The 23997-nt window shown below is 45.3% G+C and overlaps 1 protein-coding gene across 1 annotated transcript in view; it reads left to right on the top strand.

The window, feature by feature from the left end:
- The first annotated feature begins 1846 nt into the window (after nucleotides 1–1846).
- RFX8 (regulatory factor X8) overlaps nucleotides 1847–23997 on the top strand; it is a 56352-nt gene continuing 34201 nt past the window's right edge. The window contains exons 1-4 of the mRNA XM_058534660.1: nucleotides 1847–1920; nucleotides 8072–8195; nucleotides 15108–15169; nucleotides 16278–16364. Of these exons, the coding sequence (XP_058390643.1) occupies nucleotides 1847–1920; nucleotides 8072–8195; nucleotides 15108–15169; nucleotides 16278–16364 (347 nt within the window). The remainder of the gene's footprint in view (nucleotides 1921–8071; nucleotides 8196–15107; nucleotides 15170–16277; nucleotides 16365–23997) is intronic.

Raw genomic sequence — 23997 nt, forward strand, 5'->3', positions numbered from 1 at the left:
TCCTTTTTAACGCTGAATAATATTGCATTGGATGTATATACCACATTTTGTTTATCCATTCATCCACTCATGGACAACTTGGGTTGCTTCCACCTTTTGGCTATTGTGAATAATGGTGGTATGAATATGCGGGTACAAATCACAAACATCTGTTTGAGTCCTTGCTTTCCATTCTTTTGGGTACGTACCCAGAAATGGAACTAATGGAGCATACGGTAATTCTATTTTCAATTTTTTGAGAAACTGCCTGTTTTCTATAGCAGCTGCATCATTTTACATTCCCACCAATAATGAACAAGGTTCCAATTTCTCCACATCCTTGCCAACACTTGTTATTTTCTTGTTTTTCTCTCTTTTTCTTAATAATGACAACCCCAATGAGTGTGGAGTGGTATCTCATTGTGGTTTTGATTTGCATTTCCCTAATTGCTAATGATGTTGAGCATCTTTTCATGTGCTCATTGGCCGTTTGTATATCTTCTTTTGAAGAAGATATTCAAGTCCTTTGCCCATTTTTCACTTGGGCTGTTTTGTTGTTCAGTTGTCAAACATGTTTTTACCTAGATGAAGAAATCCTCTTGAGGGACTTGTAAGTCCTGACTCAGCTCTTACTCAGGCCACACGCCCTACATTTATCAGCTCACTTAATACTTACAACAACCACGCCGGTTCGCGTGAGAGAAGCGGGCTTGGAAGAGAGCGGCTCAAGTCACACAGCAAGGACGTTAACAGAAACAGCTCTTGAGGACGAGGCCTGCCAGGGTCTGGCTGCAGGCTGGGGGACCACTCTAGGGCAGCAGTGCTCACCCGGCCCTGCCGCTGGAGTCACCTGGGCTCCGCCTCTGAACGCTCCTGGTGCCAGCCCCCTCAAAACTCCCAGGACCAGTGGTTCTCAGCCCCGGGTGCACATTAGCATCACTAAACTCCTGGGAAGCTTGTAGAGGCCGGTTTGCCCAGGCCACCTCAGACCAATGACATCAGAGCCTCTGGGGGTGGCGCCTGGGCGTCAATATTTTTGAAAGCGGACCAAGTCATTCCAAAGTGCAGTCGGGGTTGAGGACCACTGCTAATCAAACACCGTGAAGTGATCTGAAATATACACATTGGTCTTGGATTCATTGCTTGATTGGTGGAAAGGTGGGAAGAGCGCCATGTGTATTTCTGTCTTGCGATCTTTGGAGCCAGGGGGAGGCGACCCTCCCCGCACTGCCACCCCACCGCAAACCTCCCGGCAGGGTGCAGGGCGCGGCCTGAGCATCCTCAGCCGGCGCCAGGGGCCCCCGCGCGCCCGCGCGCACTCGTGGGCTCGGGCCTGCGGGCTGGGCCCCGGCCCCCGCGCGCACTCGTGGGCTCGGGCATCGGGCTGGGCTCCGGCCCCCGCGCGCACTCGTGGGCTCGGGCCTGCGGGCTGGGCCCCGGCCCCCGCGCGCACTCGTGGGCTCGGGCCTCGGGCTGGGCCCCGGCCCCCGCGCGCACTCGTGGGCTCGGGCCTCGGGCTGGGCCCCGGCCCCCGCGCGCACTCGTGGGCCCGGGCCTGCGGGCTGGGCCCCGGCCCCCGCGCGCACTCGTGGGCCCGGGCCTGCGGGCTGGGCCCCGGCCCCCGCGCGCACTCGTGGGCCCGGGCCTGCGGGCTGGGCCCCGGCCCCCGCGCGCACTCGTGGGCTCGGGCCTCGGGCTGGGCCCCGGCCCCCGCGCGCACTCGTGGGCTCGGGCCTCGGGCTGGGCCCCGGCCCCCGCGCGCCCGCGCGCCCGGCTCTAAAGTAAACACCGAGGAGCGGCGGCGGCCGGACGGGTGCAGCGCCGCCGCCCGCTCGCCGCCTGCGCGCTGCGGGCCGGGGTCTGAGCCATGGCCGAGGGCGTGCCGGCCTCCCCGTCGGGCGGCGCCGGCAGCCGGGGCCTGCACAGCGGCGTCATCCAGTGGTGAGCCCCCGGGCGCCTTCCCCCCCGGGCTGGGTTTCGAGGTCGGGGCTGGGGGCGCTCCAGGCCTATAGGATGGAAGACGTGGGGCAAGGAAGGGGAGAAGTGTCGCTCCCTCCGCGGCTGTCCCCAGGACCTCAGGCCACCGCCAAGGGCCAGGAGCCACCGCCTGCGTTCCGGGGCCCTGAGGAAAGGTCTAAAAGAACAGCCGTTCACACCCGGGACCAGCGCCTTTTGATGCTGGCTCGCCCAAGCCGCAGACCGGACTGCGCGCACGCACGCGCGCACACACCCGGGCACACACCCACACACACACACACACACCCTGGAAAGGCCTCCCGGTCAGGAGTCGGCGATGGGCCACTGTAGGTTTTCCATCTGCGGGCTTCCCTGTGGGTGACACTTCCCGCGGGAAGTAATCCAGGCTGCCCCCCACCGGGGGACTTGTTAGTGGCCCGGCGCTTACATATACATCTGAAAGCACGTGGGCGTTGGCCCGGAGAGGAAATGTTTTCTCTTAGTGTGAGATCCAGAGTGGGATGTTTTCTAACTTAAAGCAAAGCAATTTTTAGCTTTAACAATGCATTCCACACTGTTTGTGACATTCACTTCTGGCTATTTAAACAGAGGCAGAAAAAACTGGGAAGAAAAATACCCTTAGCCCTTGGGACTGATGAACTCATGGGGTATGTTGCTTTTCATAAATAGGAAGATAATTGAAACCAGTCCTAAAACCTTAGTTTTATAGGGTGAATAACTAGTAGGTATCTGATTACTTTTTTTTTTTTTTAAGGTTTAAAGAATATTTCTCAGGAAAGACTTTCTGAAAAAGTTATGAGAGTGAAATAGAAAAATGCAGGGTGTGTTTGTGATTACAACCCAAAAAGGGCCTAAATGGTTACCCCTTTCCCCTACAAGAAAATGTTTGATACATTTCATCTTGCATAAGAGAAAAAAATCAAAAGAATAAATATTGAAGCACATACAGTGTTTTCAGAGTGTTACACGGCAGTGCTCTATTTCACCAACTCAGACCCCACAGCATGTCGCCTTGTTTTTAGAAGAAAGGACTCTGAGGATGCCTTTGTCAACTATTTCAGGTCACCATTTAGTAAATTAGAGTTTGTGGCGTTTGCATGATGTTCCAGAGACTTGAAAGAATGATTAGAGATTCAAAAAATACCTAGACATCCTCCTAAGGTTGTTTGTGAACTGACAGAATGTAGGCTGCACAAAACGCAGGTGCCCTAAATCACTTAGGGTGATGCAGACCATTTTAACAGGGAGCCCAACTAAATCAAGTCCCATGCGAGGAATTTCTACTCCTCCAGGTCTCTGACCCACAGGGGTCATGCTCTTCAAGTTTGGGGAGGGGGAATAATGGAGGGTGAGGAGGGGCGTCATTTCCTGTGGAGGGCATTCAGTCTATGGAGTGACATGTTTAACAGATCATTGGCACTGGTGGTTTTAACGCTGGTATTAAAAACACAGCCCCAACCAGTTCGCAGCCATTGGGATGGCCATTATTAAACAAACAAACAGAAATAGAAAAGAGCAGCTGTTGTAGAGGTTGTGGAGAAATTGGAACCCATGTGCACTGTTGGTGGGAATGTAAAATGGTGCAGCCACTGTGGAAAACAGTAGGGCGGTTCTTCAAAGACTTAAAAATAGGTTTACCATGTGATCCAGCACTTTCATTTCTTGGTATATACCTAAAAGAATTGAAAGCAGGAACTTGAACAGATATTTGTACACCAATGTTCATATCAACATTATGTACAATAGCCAAAAAGGTGGAAGCAACCCGGGTGTTCATCAACAGATAGATGGATAAACAAAATGTGGTCTATACACACAACAGAATATTATTCAGCCTTAAAAAGGAATGAAATTTTGATACTGCCCATGGATGAACCTTGAAAACATTATGCTAAATCAATAAGCCAGTCACAAAAGGACAAATATTATATGATTCCACTTATGTGAGGTTCCTAGAGTAGTCAAATTCATAGAGGTACAAAGTAGAATGGTGGTTGCCAGGGGCCGGGGAGAGGGGGAATGGGGAGTTAGTGTTTAATGGGTACAGAGCTTCAGTTTTGCAAGATGAGAAGAGTTCTCTGGATAGATGGTGGCGATGGTTGCACAACAATGTGTATGTACTTAATGCCATTAAAGTGTATATTTTAAAATATATTTTTTTACCACAATTTTAAAAATAAATAATTTTTAAAAAAACTACAGTAGCCCCTCAGTTTGTAATCCAGAGCCTTGGCATCCTGGAGAAATTTAGAAGATGCCCAAGGAGACCAGCTTCCTGGAAGAGTGGCAGAGGGTACTAGTGCTCGAGCTGCCCGGACACTCGCAGACCTTTCAGGCTTCCAAGTGAAAGACGAGGGAGGGGCCTGATTGTTGTCACATGGAAGAAACACTGCGCTTTCAGCATTACATCATTGTTTCACTTTCCAATCAGTCACTTGTTTGGTCTCCAACGTTTCTCAGAGACTTCAGTGCCATTGTCATCAGCATATGATAAATCCTCCAAGGAGAAAGAAAGTCCTGCAGGGTCTCGACAGTCTCAAGAAAAAGAAGTAATATAAGGTTTCTGCTTCACGGTTAGGAAGGGCTGCAGAAATGGGGAGAGAAGTGGTCAGACCTGTGGGTGCACAAAGCGATGAAGAGCAGTGGTCTGACTTCCCCTGCTGAGGGCTGCAAACTCAACAAGTCTGACTGGCTGGCACCCCTGGCTTCAGACCTCAGGCGACACCCCAAGCGTTGTGTAAGCTCTTTGCATGCCGAGCCTGGCTATAGACTACATAACTGTCCTGCCTATCAATATGACTTTTTCAAATTTCTACCAACTCTGCTGAAATTAATAAGATGCAAATTTATTATGAAAGGTGTAGAATTCATAGTAGCTTTTGATCAGGTTGAATCAAAGGTACTATAATTCCCAGTGTGTGGGGGTTCATTACATTTTTCTTTATGACGAAAAGGAATACTCAGAAAATGTGGGAACTGCAGCACTAGGTATGTGTGCTCTGACGCTGGCGGTTTTCAGATTGTCCATCACTCGAAATGAGAACATCATGAATGTTCTCAAGTTCTTAGCAATCCCCCTGGTCTGATAGTGAGATCTGGAAAATATGGTTATTATTCAGCTGAGCAAGGAATTTAGTGATCTGATCTACTCCAAATCTGGACAGGCTTTATTATTCTTATTTTTTAACAATTTTATTTATTTATTTTTCCCCCAAAGCCCCAGTAGATAGTTGTACGTCATAGTTGCACATCCTTCTAGTTGCTGCGTGTGGGACGTGGCCTCAGCATGGCCGGAAAAGCGGTGCGTCGGTGCGCGCCCGGAATCCGAACCTGGGCCGCCAGCAGCAGAGCGCGCGCACTTAACCGCCAAGCCACGGGGCCAGCCCTGGACAGGCTTTATAATCGTGTATCACCAAAGGACATTTTGTTGGCACAGTGTAAAACCTTTGACCGACGTGACCTGCCAGGAGTCCTGGCCAGCCCTGCTCCCTGTGCAGTCCCCATTCAGCCTCTCCTTGGAGCCACATGTAGTTGAAAGTCAAGCTCACCTATTGTGGATGCCTCTCTGCTGCCAGTCGGCCAACATGGATGTCTTTCTGGCTTCCATTCAAGATTTTGGTGGCAGATGTGAAAATGATAACAATAAGAGCTTCCATGTGTCAGTCGGTGTACCTGGCACATCACGTACTCGCTCTCTAGTCACAAAAACTCTATGAGGCATCCAGAGTCAGAATTTAAACCTGGGCCTGTGAGGCGCAAAGCCCTGGGTGATGGTCACAATCGTGATTTCCGATGCATGTGAAGAAGAAATGGTGAGGCAGCTACTGTTTGCGGTGAACTAAAGGCATGTCCTGGAACAGAGGCGCTCCTACAGGACAATCACAGCCCACTCTCCAGCTCTCCGTTTGTCCAGTGAGTGTTTGCTGACCGCCTACCACAGGCCAGTCTCTGAGACCCAGCTGGGAACTTTGGGGAGACAGCCAGGGGCACCTGGTCAGAAATGGGGTGAAGCCCCTGGAGCAGCCAGGATCAAAGCAGCAAAGTCACTGAGAAGCAGCGCGGGGCTCAACCCAGGAGGCGGCCTTTCTTTATGTCTGTGGCAGAGAAAAGACTCTTGTCACAGACCTTTATTGTTATTGATAATATTGTTTGGCCTTACTGGTCCACCCAGATAACAGTCAGACTCAGTCATGTCGTTTTGAAATAGGAGGACAGTTCACAGAGGCCTCGAGCAAGTGAATTTCTGTGATAAGGAAGAACAATTCGCAAAAATTTAATCTCGAGTTCCTTTTAAGGCGTGAGTGTTTTGTACATTTCTTTTTTAAGGAGACCGTTTCCTGACTAAATTGGTAGTAGACGAGAATACACAAAAGTGCATTTGAACTGAATGTCTATCACAGTTTGCTGCACCTCCCCAAACTTAGCCAACGTCTTTCTGTGACACTTCAGGTATAGGTTTTGCATCTATCAGCAGGTGGTGTCTCAAGAAGAGAAATATAAATATCACCCAGAAATGTGAATTTGCCCCTTCCCCGCCCCACCAGTAGCCATCACCCGTAGTCAACCGTGAGCCAAATAATGGGTGCCGCAGTAGCTGTGATTAAGTCACTGTGAAGTATCTGAAATGTCAAGTCCCACAAGGTGTTTTAGGAGACTCAGCAAATCCCCTCCCTGTGCCTGTACCGGGATCCATGGTGTCCCTTCAAAATCATGTCCATCTGGAACCTCAGAATGTGACCTTACTTGGAAATAGGATCTTTGCAGACGGAATTAGTTAAGAAGAGATCACACTGGATTAGGCTGGGCCCTAAATCCAGTCACTGGTGTCCTCATAAGAAGAGGAGAGAGGACGCTCAGAGAGAAGGCCAAGGAAGATGGAGGCAGATATCAGAGTGATGCATCTACAAGCCAAGGAATGTCAGGATTTCCGGCAATTGCCAGAAGCTAGGACAAAAGCTTAGAGTAGGCTCTAAGAGGCTCCAGAAGGAACCAGAAGGAACCAACCCTGCGAACGCCTTAATTTTGGACTTTCAGCTTCCAGAACTGTGAGAGAATAAATTTCTGTTGTTTTAAGCCACCGGCCTTTGGTAGTTTGTTACCTTAGGAAACCAATACAGGACCAAGATTCCACCCCCACCCTCCACCCCTGTGTGTTGATTTTTCCTTCTTCCAAGAAGCCAATGGGGTTAACGATTGTGGACTGTGGTCTTTAGCTCTCAAGGAAAGTAAATTTAGGCCTCAGCATGCCTCATCCCAGAAAATAAGCTGTATGTTATCAATAAGAAAGGAGAAGATGTATTGTTGGTAAATTCCCTGCTGAAAAATTCTTCTGTGCTTAAAAATTATGCTGGCTTGCTGTGTATATTTCTTTAAAAGAATGAGGCGAAATCTGACAGTCCATCCCCAACTGGGAAAGGGAAGGTTGTGATTGGATGTCGCTATGGACCACACATTCTGACCCTGGTCACCCTTACTACTTGCCTCCAGACACCCACATACCTGTTGCTGGGACAGGTACCTGGCTGTCCCTGTGGGGCCAGCTGTGGGCTGTGAGCCACAGGCAGAGCCCCTCGTTCATTGCTAGGAGATCCCCACCTGCCCGAGGGCCCAGGAGCATTTGGGCAGTTGAGCCTCTGAGCTCTGTACCCAACAGGAAGCAAAGGAGTCAGGAAGAGCTGTGCACATGTGCCCTGGGTCACAGGCACAGGGGAACTGGGAAGCCATGCTGGGTCCAGCAGTCACCTGCAGGAGTGATAAACTCGGCGAGGGGGTGTTGGTTTGTGTCTTAGCGAGTAAATACTTATCCACTTTTTAGTTATAGAGATCTTGGCTGCAACCTTTATAAAACAGTGTCTGCTGAGCCCAATAATTTGGACTTCTTTTTAACATGCCTACACACCAAAACAAAAACAAAAAATCCCACATGGCAATCATCTAAAGGTGTACAACCGATATACTCAACTCTGGGCTGTGAACAAAAGGTACTTTATTGATGCTGATTGGTGAGCCTTTGCATTCAATAAGTTAAACATATGTCATTTAGTTGGATCCCACACTTGTGTCTGACCACTGACCCGGATGCCGGTTGCCTCTTCCTTGTCTTCCTCTCCCCCAGGTTGGTTGACAATTTCTGTATCTGCGAAGGGTACAGTGTGCCTCGCTGCCTCCTGTATGAGATTTATATGAAGACCTGTGGGCAAAATGCTCAGAACCGAGTCAACCCAGCCACGTTTGGGAAGGTAGGTTGTGAAGACAAAAATACAGTAGTCACTGAGTTCAAAAAGGTACAGAGTTCATTAATGAGGAAATGTTAGAATTTACTTAGGCCTAATAGGTTCTCAATGGGTATAATCAGCTTCACGCTGGGAAGCCAACCAGATGGTTAACATACGTCTTCATTTCCATCAAAGAGCTATTCTGTCCTTTGTCCACAGCTCATAGTGAAGGGCCAGGAAAGGTGAGGAATGGGGTGACACCCAAGAGAATGCAACTGTGGCTGCTCCAGATACTCCAAATACTCAGCCGGGTGTGCGGGGCCACCATTCCTGCATCGAAATGCCGCAGCCCAGCAGCACACAAGCTCAAAGAGCCACTTTGTGGTGTCAGACAAGTGATGTTTCCCACAATACGGTTGCATGTCGAGCACTCATTGGCTCGTAAAGGTTTCCTCCGGAAGTTAAGAGCTCTGTCAGAATCTTTGTTTAGACCATACAATATACAGCAAACGCCAGCACAAGGATAGTCTATTTGAGACCCTCTACAGTCAACAAATGTTTATTGAGCAGCTGCTATATGCCAGGCACCGTGTGAGCTGCTGGGGACACAATAAACAATACAGAGACAAATTCCTGCCCTTATTGGACTTATTATATTATAGTTGGGGGATACCGATAAATAAGAAAATATATAATATATTAGATTGTATAAATGCTAAGGGGAAATATAGAGCAGAAGGAGATAAGGACTGTGTGTGTGTGTGTGTGTGCGCGCGCGCGCGCGTATGTGTGTTAGGGGAAGAGTTGTAATTTTAGAGAAGGCCTCCCTCAGAAGTAACAGTTGAGTCCAGACTTCCAAGAGATGAGGCAGTGAGTATGTGATATATGAGCAAAGAGCAGTGCAGAAAGAGCCAGTGCAAAGGTCCTGAGGCAGGAGGGAGCCCAAGCACCAAGGAGGCTGCAGTGGCTAGAGGAAGCAGATCAGAGATTTGACCTGGAGGTCAAAGCAGGGAGGTGAGAGGAGCCTGGGTGTGCAGGGAGCAGACAGGGATGTAGCCGTGGATGTGGTGAGAAGGGGTCAAGTTCTGGGTATATTTGGAAGACAGAGTCAATAGGATTTGTTGATGGAAAGAATTAATAGATTCAAAGGACTTAATTGTTATTAAAGTAACAATAATAACTTTCAATCACATAGTGCATTGCATTTATTTTCAAGGCACTTTTCCATCTGGTTTTCAAGAATAGACAGACACCCACTCAAAACAGGTTAAAAGGAGACTTTTTAAAGGAGTAGGGATATCTCATCTAATCCAGTTGAAAGAAGTTTGACTTGGCCTCTTAGAATCTAGTCCAGTGCTGCCCAATAGAAATGCAATGGGAGCCATAGATATAATTTTAAATATGCTACTATACTCATTTTTAAAGTTTTCAAAAGGTGAAACTAATATTTTATAATTTTTAAATTCCAGAATATTCAAAATATTATCATTTCAATATTAAATCATTGAGAATCAATATTAAAAAATCGTTGAGTTATTTTTTTCGTTCTTTTCTTCATGCTAAATCTCCAAAATCCGGTGTGCATTTTGCACGTGCAGCCCGTCTCAATTCCAACGAGCCACATTTCAAGTGCTCAGTAGCCACGTGTGGCTGGTGGTTCCCATCTCGGACAGCCCACGAGTAGACTCTAAGTCACCAGGCATCTCCTCTCTCTCTGTCTCTCTCTGTCTCATGTGTCCTTGAAGCTCTGGGACTCTGCTTCTCTCCACTGGCCTGTTCCATGCCCCTTCCCAGAAGACTGCTTCCTCCCCCGGCTTTCTGATTTCCCAATACGGCTGCTTGTGTGGTGCCTCCCGTGATGCTGTCCCGACCTTCTGCCCCAGTGCCCGACACTGGAACAGTCTGCGGGCAAGAGAGGATGTGTAGGTGGGGAGGAAACAGTGTCTCTAATGCTTTGTCTTGTGTCGCAGCCATTAGCGGAAGCAGGTAGCATTAGAAATCAAGGAAGCAAACCAGGAGTGATTGAGGTCGAGGGTCCCCCAGCTAGATGCCATGTGTGGGTGGCAAATCCAGTCTCCTGAATTGTGGGTCGGTCAGACCTCTTTCCACTTGTTATTCCCTCAAAAATATTCTTCAAATTGGACACCTGGTCCGACTCCGCACCCAGTGCAAGATTCCTTTGAAAGCACCTCTTGCTGGGAGCTTTTCATGAGCACAAAATGCCCTCTCCGGGCAGACAGCCACGGAGCTTAGATCTGGGTGGGGGCGGCACGTGTCTGTAGAGAGGAAGCTGCCCTTCCTCTGGGCAAACACGGTCCCACCCCAGGATCTGAGGCTTGGCAAGCAGAGCACAGGCTGATGAACACCCACTCGACTCCTCATCAGGGGCCTTCGTACAGCTCACAACCTGCACGACCACGTCCCTTACAGCTTTGGGCGGCCACTTGGCTTGGGCTGAAGTGACGTGGGTGACAAGGAGCTTGCTCACTGGGCCCCAAAGCTGGCAATTCAATCTCTTCCGCCCGTCCCTCTTTCCCCCTTCTCCTCCTCTCCCTTTCCTCCTCTTCCTGCTTTTCAGTGGTCTGCAGGTAGACAGAACTGAATTGGTTTGTGAGAAATATCTGTGAACCCACCACCCCAAATGAACCACATTGTCGGTTCCCCACCTCCCATCTCCCTGCCTTCCCCACTGGTGGGAACCATCAACCTGTTCATCATTTTCTTGCCTTTTTAAAAAGAGTTTTAGTGCATTTGTATGTATTTTTTTTTTTTTTAATCTTTTGATTACCTTCACCCATTTTGCCCACCCCCCACCATTGGCAACCACCAAGCTATTCTCTGTATCTGTGAGTTTGGGTTTTTTTTGTTCTTTTGTTTTGTTTTTTTAGATTCCACATATAAGTGAGACCATAGGGTATTTGGTTTTCTCTGTTTGACTTATTTCATATATGTATTTCTAAAAAGCATATTTTTTATTTTTGTGGCTTACTTTATAAAAAGGAGCATCATGTTGTCATCTTTTGGGATTTTTTCCACTTAATATTATATCACAATTCATCTAAATTCATTTCATTGTTGTGTAATATTTCACAGTTTACTCATCAACTCTCCCACTGATAAGCATTTGGGTCATTTCCAGATTTTGTTGTTGTGAACATTAGTGTGCGTGTCTCCTACTGTGCACGTGAAGATGTTCTCTTGGGTGTGTATGTCCAGGTGTGAGCTTGCAGGCTGAGAAGGTGTGTGACTGATGTCTGGAGATGGGCCCAAACTGCTCCAAGTTGCCCTGCCTCCAGCAATTCTGTGGATTCCAGTGTTGTTTCCGTAACATTGACATTTTTAGATCCATTTCTGTAGCCAAAATCTTCATCCCTGAAACTTACGGTCATTGGTGGAAGTTGTGCACTTTTGATGATTATAAAATATGTAGTAGAAACTTCTAATATGTCAGCTGCTCAAATATTTAAAACAATTGTTTGCATTTCCCTGTCTTCCCTTTTCTATTCTGAATACTCCTGGCTCCCAAATTTTTACCTTCCTGCCCGTCTGTTTCATTATGACTTCAATTTATTGATGTTCCTCTGAAAAGGCAGGAGGTCCCAAAGGTACAACCCACTGCCTCATGAGTACTCAGAGGACCAGGGCTCTTGCTTTTCGTTATTTTTGGCTATTATTGGCTTTTATCCTTCCATGTCACTCTGTTGGTTTCATTTTAAACTTGTGGTCAACAAAAATAACACTGAAGTATTTTTTCGCATGAATTGAAATTAAGTTAAGCCTCCCAAAACTGCTTTGTAAACTGTGAAATACTCCATGTAAATACGAAATATTGTTGTCATTGTTATCAGATTCTTTTCATTATGCAGATAAACAATTTGAACCCAAGAGTGGCTATTCCCTCATTCCTATTCTATTTCAGCCTCAGTTTAGACCTGCAGTTCTATTTATCCGTATCTTCTTGAATCTTAGGTAGGTCATCCAGTCTTCTCAACCTGGTGAAGCTCACGTGTTTGAAAAGCATATATCTTATCTTATCATTCAAGGAATGAAAAGTAATATGAGCACATACAGGGCATCAGGTAGGCTCTGGAGCTCACTAGGTGTCTCTGAGTAAGGTTTTCCCACCAGCCAGGAATTCCCCGGCTATCTTATCATTTAGCCCACACTTTGCCATTTCATGGCTCAGCGTATGAGGACACTTCCTCCCTGGCTTGGCTGAGTTCTGGCGATCCTGGCACTCCGGCGTCATCCTTATCTACCTGCCTGGCAGCCTTATCAGATGGAAGTGGGGTGACTGTAGCTTGACGTGTTCTGGCTCTGTGTGATCTCTGCTTCCTTTTCTAAGAAATCAGACTCTTTTTCAAAATCGTTTTTTAGATTTTCTTATAAGTTGTTCTACCTCTAGGGCCGTTCCACTGCAGAGTACTCCAAAGAAAAAGTTAAAAAGAGACTCCAGTGTGTGAAATGGACATTTATGTAGCATTTTTGCCTTAATACTTCCCTTGGAATCCGTTCCCCCAGATGCTAAGATGCTTGTTTCAGTTCTTGTTGGGAATTTGCCTGAAGAATGGGCCAGTTCAGTGAAGGGACCCTGTGCTGCCGAATTGGTGACTAAATGGAGAAGAGAGAGGAAGGGGAAAAGGATATGATCCCAAAGCATGTTTACAAGAGAAACAACAAAATACCCAATTCTCATTTCCTCCCTTGTCCCCTGGGAACGGAGTCGACTCCAGATTCCACACCAAGTTCCTGTGCAGATGTTGATATTTCTTGCTCTTTGTGGCAGTCCTGGGCACGCGGTGGGCAATGCTCATTCCTCATGCAAGCGACATCTTACGTGGGTTAGGGAATTTCCGTACCACTGATTTCCTTTTTCAAAATAACATTTACTGATGTTTTTCTGATCATAAAAGTAATACATTCCCTTTATAGAAAATGTTGGAATTAGAGAAAAGTATATAAAAAGAAGAAAATAAATACCAGCTGTAGCCTCACTGTCCAGAGATGTAACCACTTCTCTGTGGTTCATTTGCATGCTCGCACACACGTGCAGACAAGTGTGACCAGCAGGAGCTGGGGGAGGTAATCACACAGTGACTTTGTGTTTGTTTCCTGTGTCCCTTTGGACCTGCTCGTGGGTGTTTGTTCCTCTGCTCCTGAATGAACTTTGAGCAGGGCAGCATGATCTGTCTAGAAACCCTTGGGTGATACAGACCCCTGTTGTCACTCTAATTTACCGACTACTGTCTGATGCTTGGAATGTCCAGTCCCATATAATATCAAAACTCTGAACCAGGTTTAAAGTGGAATCTTTTCCCCACCTCCTCCAGCATAGTTTCTTGCCAACAGAGAACGGGTGTAGGGGCTCCCTCCTCCTTCCCTCCCTCTCTCTCCTTCCCACACCTTGCTGGGTGTTGGTTTGACCCCTCTGGGAGAGGGGGAGGTAAAAGGGGCTGGAAAGTTCCCACTGCACGGCTTCACACTTCGGAAGCCAGGCTCACTCTTGTCTCCCGTTCCCTTTGGTGGAAATCACAGGATAGACTGGGGTTGGAATTACTCAATAAAATAAAATGTGCAGATTATTATGCTGCCAGACAACTGGCAATTTATTTCCAGATTATTTCCCAGGGCCTTGGATCTGAGCCTGCTGCATACTTTGTAATAATTCCTTTAGGTACCTACTATTTGACAACCAGACATATAAGGACGGTTTTAAGTGATTTTCTTAAGTGAGAGGAGATGAAAGTGTCCAGAATCTGTTGTTGAAAGTAGGAATTTCTGACTTCTAATTCTCCATTTAGACTTCGCTGATTTTTTTCTTTTATGTCTTGTCATTTATTTCTCATCTGTACATTTTGGTTCTCCTTCCCTGAAGAAACCTCTCAGTTTGGCCCCATGACTGCGACGTTTAATTTTGCAAGACTTGTCTCCCCTGTTCCTTCATTTTGCCTCCCCCACACCCAGGCTTGGGGGGCTTCCTGTAGGAAGAGGTAGGGCCTGGAGCCAGACAAGAGACAGGTTTCACAACACTGTCAAATCTTGTGGCTTGGAAGCTAAGAAAAAAAGAAAGAGGGATGCAACAGGAAACCAGGCAGAAGCGGGGGCTGAATGATTATGGAGGGGATTGTAGAAAAATAGCAGAAATCATTACTTCATGGCTCGGAACACCTGGCCACCCATGTTCTGTACTTTTGTATTTCACCTGGCTCCAGGACTTTTCACTTTCAACAGACATGAACTTGGATACCATGCATGTATGGACCTCTTCTAATTGAGAAACTGGAACAGACTTCTATTTATTTTAATGTAATTGGTCATAAACGTAACATCAATGGTATCTAGTAAAACGTACATCAGACAGAAAACTGGGAAATGAGAAGGTGAATCAGACGTAGCTATGTTATTCAATATTTTAATAGCGTTTGCTAACAAAACCTTTAAAATGAAAAATTAGGTAAACAAATGAATAATAAAAAGTGAAAATGACTATCCTATTAGAAAAAGAGGAAAACAGTAAAATTATGACACACTTACATGACGTTCTATTATGTACCTGTTAAAAATCCCCTGCTTTCAGAGAATTCTTAATGACAAGAGGAAATGTTTATGGCACAACATGGAGAGGAGAAACTAGAAAGCAAAACTACAGATATGCTAATCATGTGATGCCAATTATTTATATGTACATTGAAAAACACACATATTGAGGCTTTGAAGAAAAGACTTGAAGGATCCCCACGGAGGTTTAAAGGGCAGTTTCCTCTGAGTGGGGTGTTTTCTTCTCTATAGTTGTCTGATTTTTCCAAATTTCATTTACATATATTTTCTTTATAATCGGAAAAGAGGACAGAGAATTTAAACATTGTAAGAGAAGAAATTGGAAGTTTTATTTCTGAATTTCTGAATTGCAACTTTAAATCTGTCTTATTCTTTTAGCTTGTGCGCTTGGTTTTTCCTGATCTTGGCACCCGGAGGCTAGGCACGAGAGGAAGTGCCAGGTAGGTTTAGCATTTTTGTTTTATTTTGAATATTAAAAACAAACATTTTGAAAAATCACAAGATGCATGACAGAAAAAAAGCAAAACTAACCAAACTATAAATATCAGCTCTTACCAAGGGTTACCATAATACAAATGAAATCGTAGTGCCTGAAATAATTCAGGTGATGCTAGAACCAAATGTTAGTTTCTGTTTGCTTAGGGGTTTTGTTAAAATACAAAAGTCACGATACATTTTTTCCTTCAACACTTTAAATGTTTAGACATGTAAATGTCTAATTGTTGAAATATTTAAATAATTACACACATAGAATAATAGAATTGTTTTAATTACTCTTTGAACTAAAATTTCTAAGTATTCATCTAGTTAGTATATTTGAATTGTATTCAGGAGATTAGTTACCCAGCCTATATTTTTAATGCAAAAGGAAATTCCAGAGTTATCGGGTGCATTGTGTCGTAATTGTCACTCAATTATTATTGTTATTTGTTGCTTGCTTTAAATCAAGAAAAGTTAGGAGAAATCAGTGAGAAGGGATGAAAGGTAAATTAGGACAGGTGCCTGCCACTCGTGAAGAAATTGCCGACGTGGAAGTGTTTGCCAAACTAAACACTGGTCGATAATTAATTTGCAAAAACTTTGTCTGCTGCTCTGAGCATGGCCAAACTGCTGCAGTTTCCTGAGCTCAGCAGACGAGGGGCCTGGGCGGCAGAGAAGGGACCGGCTTCCGCAATGGGTTTCTGAGAACCTGGGTCCAGTTCTCGGTAGAAGGAACTTTGGCATTGCTCCGCTTCACTTGAAAAAGATTAACGGCAGCAGCAGCAGGAGGCTTTCCCTGTGGCATCTCTCTAAGGTTAGAGTGTCACGTGGGAAAGCAGAGGAGGACATTCATGAGCCCGTTTCAAAGCTGATGTGTATAAAATAATATGAAGTTGTTCGCATAACAGAGCTTGCTCAGGCTGAATGACTAATTAGCTTTTCCTAATAAACGGAGTCAATGATAAAACTCAGAGACGAACTTCATCTTCATTAGCTAGTCTGTTCTGTGTCTTCGATAAAGCATGGCAGTGATTTGACATAATCTTTAAGACAACTTTTATTTTTCAGGTATTATTATGATGGAATCTGTATCAAGAAAAGTTCTTTCTTCTATGCCCAGTATTGCTACCTTCTGGGTGAAAAAAGGTATCACAGGTTAGTATCTATCACTTGGGTATTTTGGTCATAGGGCACAGCCTGATAAATATTAGAACCATTCATAATTTAGTTGAATCTAACTGGCTTTTCGGCTGTTCTGCCATTAACCTTTCTTAAGGAGGGAAACACACACGTCACATCACCACGCCTCTGACATGGGCAGTAATCAGCCTCCGGCAACGTTATTGGCCAGAGAAGTGCGTTTCCGGTTCATTTCCTTGGATACTTTTCGTTTTAATTATCATCTCAATTACCAAAGCCATCTTTCATTGAGTGAATCTTCATTCTCCTCAAATTCTGTGCGAAATTTGACAGAATTGGCCCCTTCTTTCTTGAAATTTCTCTCAGCCCTCAGGACTTTGCATCATCCAGTTTCTTCCCCGGAGTGACCCCTTCGCGGTCTCCTTGTCTCTCCTCTCCCCATTAAGTGCAGGCATTTCCCAGATCCAACCCTTGGTCATCAATGGTCCTCTTCCTACCGTTTGGCCCCAAGATGCCTGATCCTTTTTAATCTTTCACCTCGTGGATGGATGACTTCTCCTCCTAAATCATTTTTGCTGGTCCTTGTCTCTCTCACGTCCTAGGCATTCCTCTTTGGCTATCTACTGGACATTGCCGTTTAGATGACCCACTGATGCCTCACACTTAGTCTGTAGAAATCTAGATTTATAATTTTAGATTTCCCCCCCAAATCATCCCTGCCACTTGACTTCTTTATTTCAATCTATGGTACCAATAGAATCTGTACAAAGTGTCACCCCAAAGCCATCCCCGACTCCCTCGGGTCCCAAAGTCCTGTTAATTTTTCCCTGTCAGTTCTCCTAACTCATTCTTTTCCATTACCGATATTTCCTTTAAGCCCTTGTCATCTTACATTGAGATTATTTCCATGGATCCCATGTCACCTCACTCTCGTTAGCCTCACCCCTCTCTAAACACAGCCATGAGACTATCTCCCTAAAATTCTGCATTTTCTTTGTCTCTTTCCTGCTCAGAAACACTCAGGTGCTTGCTCTTACCTCCTGGATAAAGACTACCCCTCAAGACTGGGGTTAGCACTCCAGTTCCTCCCTACTTCCCTTTCCAACCATGTCACCTGTGCCTCCCACTATAAACCATCAATTTCAGCCATACTCACTTCTCTCTGAATATATCAAATGCGGTTCTGTCTTTGCTCCCATCATCCTAACCTTCCATGATGTCATTGCTTCTTTTCTCTGTCTAATTGGACCTTCGTGAATCCTGTCCTTTCCCTCCAGACATACCTCGGGACCACCTGCTCGGTGGAACTGTCCCAGCTATACCAGCTCTAGTCAAGGCTCCTTCCTCCACTCTTTCATGCTGCTCACTGGCTGTCTACACAGTCAGTATTTCCGCTTAATTCACTAAATGTTCAATGACCCTTCAATTGGCATAAATAGACACCCATGTGTCCAAGTAGCCAAGGACAATTTTAGTTTTGCTTGTAGCCCAGCATACTGCTTAAGAGAGCCTCTTTCACTCTCAAAAGTGTTCTAGTTTGGACAATAAAGTATAACAAATTATATGGTCACCGTTTGTATAAGGTACCCTGTGTATAGGGCAGCCGCCAAGGTGGGGCGATGAGAAGCTGCCAATATAGATAAGACATGGACCTTTCCCTCCGATAGCTTAGTAGGGGAGATATAATTTAACTTGATGCCAAGTGTAACATGATGGGTGTCAGAGTGTACAAAAGGTCCCGTGAGAGCTCAGATATGGAAGGCACATGTCTTGGGCAGGGGATCGTGAAGGGCCTATGAGAGAGTCGTGCCTTGAGCTAAGCTGTGAAAGACAGATTTGAATTTTGACAGGTGGAGAGGGTGCAGTGGGAGAGGGAGACAGGGGAGCAGAGGACGTCCAGGCTTAGGGAGGAATATGAGCCTTATGTGACGGCAGAAGCTTCCTGCTGTGGGAGTATGTGCAGCAGGATGAACCTGGAAGGCGAGTTCAGCGGGCCTTGAATACGAGGCTGGGGGGCAGAGGTGTCTGTAAGCCTTGGGAGACTTCCTCCGAGAAATAGGTGCTGTCATCATTGGAACCTCCACAAAGGCAGGAACCGCGGAGCTTTGCTTGTTTCTACTCCCAGTGTTGCCTAGAAGCACAGAATAGGCACCGAAACAGCTGTTGGAGAACTGAAAACTCAGAGGTGGTATTTAAGGGGACTAGATTGGGAGGGAGAGACAGCCCGGAGATGGTTCTGATGCTACCGCAGTCCTTCAGATGAGCACCTGAACCAAAGGGAGGCACATCTGAAAGACCTCTGGAGGTGGGGTCTTCAGGTGGTTGAGTCAGTGTCAGCAGAGGGGAGCAGGATGACTTAGCCCAGCCTGTCCCACCGAAACCTCAAACTCAACCTCGAATAAAGTCATTCTGTTCCCCTTCCAACCAGTTCTTCCTCTTAAATCTCTTATTCATCCCTTAGTCACAAAGATGGAAAAATGACATCAACAAAAATAGAGAAGTCAGGGAAAGGAGTAGATAGGGTGAGCGATTTATTTCAGCTGCGGTTATAACTTCTCCTGTGCAGGTGGATCCTCTCGCTCGCTGACCCGCACACTCCCGAGAGCGTGGGCCTGGACCCTGCATCTCTGTTAGCCCAGAGCACCTGCCATCAGCCACCCGCAGACAGTCTGGAGAGCCCTGCACACGCAGAATAACCGACATGCTGGCACCCGGCAGCGGCTAGGGGCCATTAGTGTGTGAGGTCTCGGGGTCCACGTCACAGAGAAAGGGGCTGGAACTCTTCTTTGTGGGGAAACAAATAGGCTTTCTTCAGCGAGGACAAGGAGGGCTGTCAGGGGACAAAGATAAGGACAGGGTGACATTGGTTGTTCCTGAGATAAACCCAGCAGCAGGTGCCTCTCATGTCCTCTGTGCTCAACGCATATCTGATCAGCTCTAAAGTTGTGGCCAATTGACAGGTTTTTTTAAAAGCACTAAGATTTAAGGGTAACTTCCTTATCGATTCCACATTTTAAGAAATACTAAATATACATCTTAGAAGGCAGAAATGTAATAAATGGTAGACTGTTGTTAATCATCTATGGGATACACTGATGAAAATGTCTTCTATTTTATCACATGGTGTCTATTATAGAAGGACTTGTATGACAAATCCCTCTTAAAAATTAGGTTGCAGAACAAAAACTTCATTTCTCTAGTTTTCAGGTAATGAAGACTATATAACTCACCCATTCATTTATTTGTTCATTCAACAAATATTTGAGTTCCTATAATAGTCAGGCCCTATCCTAGCTACTGGTGATGAAGCAGTAAACAAGATAAACAAGGCCTCCCCTCTTGTCAGTTTTAGTGGGGGAGAAAGACAATAAAAAAGGAAGAATAGTGAGATTGATCTGAAGCCAAGAAAATGGAGTCATGGGAAGGCCTCCCTGAGAAGATGACTTTTGAGCAGAAATGTGAAAAAAAGAGCTGGGCAAGCGAAGATCTGGGGATCAAGCATTCTAGGCAGAGGAAAGAGCAAGTGCAAGTGCAAAGGGCCTGAGGCAAGGATGAGTTCAAAGAATAGGAAGAAAGTCTGAGGGTAGAGGTTGGTGAGTGAGCAAGAGACTGGGAGGAGAGGAATCTGAAAACACAGGCAGAGACCTGAAAGTCTGGGGAAGGAGGCGGGATGTTATTCTGAGTGTGAGGGGGAGCCGCTGGAGAGTCTTAGTCTGGGGAGTGAAGCAATCTGATTTGCATTTTCAATGGAGGTCCTCCTGGCGACTATGCTGAGACTGGACTGTACGAGCACATGGGAGAGGAGGCAGAGAGACGGATTAGCAGGCTTCTGCAGCAGCCCTGGCAGAGACGGCCCATTGAGATTTCTCACTGAAATAAATTTAATTCTGTCAAAGAGGCAGCATAATACTGTGCAATACTGTATGTGGATAAGAGCAGAGGCTCTGGAACAGAGTGCCTGGCTCCACCACTGTGTGAGCTGTGTGATCTTAGGCAAGTCACTCAACCTCTCTGTGTCTCAATTTCCTCATCCATTAACATGGATAACAATATCTACTTCATAGGGCTGTTGTGAAGATTAAATGAATTAATACAAAGAAAATGCTTAAAACAGCATCTGGCGCATAGTAAACACTTAATGACTCTTAAGTGTATTGCTCTTGGCTTTGATATGTTTATTTTATCATACCTGCATGATTTTTTCGTGGTATTATGTATATGATTTTTATTTGGGTTATTGTATTTTTAAGTTCTATCATTCCCATTTGGTTCTTTTGTATAACTTCTATTTCTGTGCGGAGGTTTTCTATTTTTTCATTTGTTTCAAGAGAATTCATAATTACTTATTGGAGCATTTTTATAGTGACTGCTTGAAAATCTTTGTCAGATAATCCCAACATCTGATTCATCTCAACATTGGCATCAGTTGATTGTTTTTTCTCATTCAGATTGTGGTTTCCCTAACTCTTGGTATTACGGGTGATTTTCTTCCTTTTTTTTATTGAGGTATAATTCACATACAACATTATATTAGTTTCAGGTGTACAACATAATGATTCAATATTTGTATATATTGCAAAATGATCACCACACTAAGTCTAGTTATCATCCATCCCCATACATAGTTTCAGAATTTTTTTTTCTTGTGATGAGAACTTTTAAGATCTACTCTCTTAGCAACTTTCAAATATGCATTACAGTGTTATTAACTATAGTTGCCGTGCTGTGCCTTACATCCCCATGATTTATTTATTTCATAACTGGAAGTTTGTACCTTTTGATTCCCTTCACCCGTTTCACCCACCCCCTCAGAACTCCCCAGCAATCACCAATCTGTTCTCTGTATCTATGTGCTTGGTTTTTTTAGATTCCACACAACTGAGATCATATGATATTTGTCTTTCTCTGTCTGACTTACTTCACTTAGCATAATGCTGTCAAGGTCCATCCATGTTGTCGCACATGCAAGATTTCATTCCTTTTTATGGCTGAATAATATTTCATTGTGTGGAATACCACATTTTCTTTATCCATTCATCTGTTGATGGACACTTAGGTTGTTTCCATATCTTGGCTACTATAAATAATGCTGCAATGAACATGGGGGTACAGATATCTTTTTGAGTTAGTGTTTTATTTTCTTCAGATAAATACCTAGAAGTGGAATTGCTGGATCATATGGTAGTTCTATTTTTAATTTTTTGAAGAATCTCCATACTGTTTTCCATGGTGGCTGCACCAGTTTACATTCCCACCAATAGTGCACAAGGGTTCCCTTTTCTCCACATCCTCACCAGCATTTGTTATCTCTTGTCTTTTTGAAAATAGACATTCTAACAGGTGTGAGGTGGTATCTCATTGTGGTTTTGATTTGCATTTCCCTGATAATTAGTGATGTTGAGCATCTTTTCATGTACCTGTTGGCCATCTGTGTATCTTCTTTGGAAAAATGTCTATTCAGGGGCCGGCCCCGTGGTGTAGTGGTTAAGTGCGCACGCTCTGCTGCTGGTGGCCCGGGTTCGGATCCCAGGCTCGCACCTACACACCGCTTGTTGGGCCATGCTGTGGCGGTGTCCCTCATAAAATGGAGGAAGATCGGCATGGATGTTAGCCCAGGGCCAGTCTTCCTCAGCAAAAAGAGGGGGATTGGCGTGGATGTTAGCTCAGGGCTGATCTCCCCCACAAAAAAAAAAAAAAAGTCTATTCAGATCCTCTGCCCATTTTTTAATTGAATTGTTTGTTTTTTTGCTAGTGAATTGAATGGGTTCTTTATATTTTTGTAGATATTAACCCTCTATCAGATATATGATTTGCAAATATTTTCTCCCATTCACTAGGTTGCCTTTTCATTTTGTTGATGGTTTCCTTTGCTGTGCAGAAGTATTTTAGTTTGATATAGTCCCACTTATTTATTTTTGCTTTCCTTGCCTTTGCTTTTTGGTCTCAAATCCAAAAAATCATCACCAAGACCGATGTCAAGGAGCTTACCACCTATGTTTTCTTCTAGGAGTTTTATTGTTTCAGGTCTTACATTCAAGTCTTTAATCCAGTTTGAGTTAATTTTGGTGTGTGGTGTAAGATAATGATCCAATTTCATTCTTTTGCATGTGGCTGTCCAACTCCCTTTATTGAAGAGACTGTCCTTTCCTCATTGTGTATTCTTAGCTCCTTTGTCATAAACTAATTGACCATATATGCACGGGTTTATTTCTGGGCTCTCTATTCTGTTCCATTGATCTATGTATCTTATGGGTGATTTTCTTTTGTATCCGGGCATTTGGGTTATGATGTTAGGAGATTTTTGATCTTATTAAAATCTCCTACTTTAGCAGGCAGTAACTTGTTTAGGTTTAGCATATAGGTTCTGGCCTACTTTTATGGGCTGTAGTTCTAATGACAGCTTAGTTTTCTGAGCCCTTGCATGCTATTCTGGTCTGCTTCATTCTTCTGGCACTGCTGGGACTTCTGGTCAATTCCTTACTGGTGTCACCTGCAGGGTCTGAATCCACTTCCCTGGGCCACTTTCTGCAGGGAGTGGGAAGAGCCAGAGTGGCTGGGCCTAGGTACCCTTATGCCTCTTGGTGGAGGGCAGGGAGACACCAGGTTCTGCTGGCATTGCCCGTGTGGGTAGAATGCCGGCCCTTCTGTGCTCCAAGCATAGATTGGGTGTTGAATTGGCCAGAGGCTTCGTACTGTCCATGTGAGTGGATCAGCCCACCCATCAGTGCCCCAGGCATGGAGCTGGGGTGGGGCAGCCCACCAGGACTTTGAAGCTGCCACTGTGGGCAGATGGAGTTGCCAGCCCACAGTTGTGGAGTGAGGGTTGCAGCCCCCTCTAGGTCTCTGTTGGGCTTCCCTTTCCTAGTCCTTTGGCCAAAGAGTGCAGACTTTTCTTGGGTTTATTTCTAAGACTGTTGATGGTTCTGGGTTACTGGTCTCTCCAGTGCCCAGTCCAGATACATATGGCAGACAAAAAGAAAACCCAGGGAATTCACCACATTGTCACTTCTCTAGTCCTGTGTTCCCTAGTCAGTCTACCTTCTTCTAGACTTTCAGAGTCCTTTTATCATGGTCTATTGAATAATTTCCAGGGTATTTATCTGCATTAGAGGGCAGAAGCAAGGAAACATGAATCTATGCCATCTTGTTCCCTGTATGTAATTCATAATTCCACCTCAGAAACTTTTTGAAATAAGACCATATATACATTATAAATCAATGTTACCAGTGAGTGGAATGCTTAATTATAGGATTGTGCCTAATAAATTAAAATATCATGAGTTAAAATATGATGGTGGGGACTTCTGGTTGGGACAAGATGGTGTAGACCCATTTCTGTCTGCTCCTTCCTGCTAAGCACAACTATAAACCCTGGAAATAATGCAAGAGGCAACCAAAGGAAAACTCTGAAAGTGGTAAGAAGAAAGTGAGCTGATCGGGGACCCCAAGACTGCACAACCAGCATGGTAACAGGCCAATCTGCATCCACCCGACCCACCCAGACCCCGTGTTTCCCACCCCCTGAAGCTAGCAAGAGAAGGCATCCCGGGTAGACTCATTCTTCCTCAAGTTCCTCTAACAACTTGAGGCAAGGGGGAGCAACAGGGAGTCCCACCAAAAATAAACAGCCAGGAGAAACATTCTCCTT

The sequence above is a fragment of the Diceros bicornis genome, chromosome 40 (assembly GCF_020826845.1).
Source record: "Diceros bicornis minor isolate mBicDic1 chromosome 40, mDicBic1.mat.cur, whole genome shotgun sequence".
Taxonomy (NCBI): domain Eukaryota; kingdom Metazoa; phylum Chordata; class Mammalia; order Perissodactyla; family Rhinocerotidae; genus Diceros; species Diceros bicornis.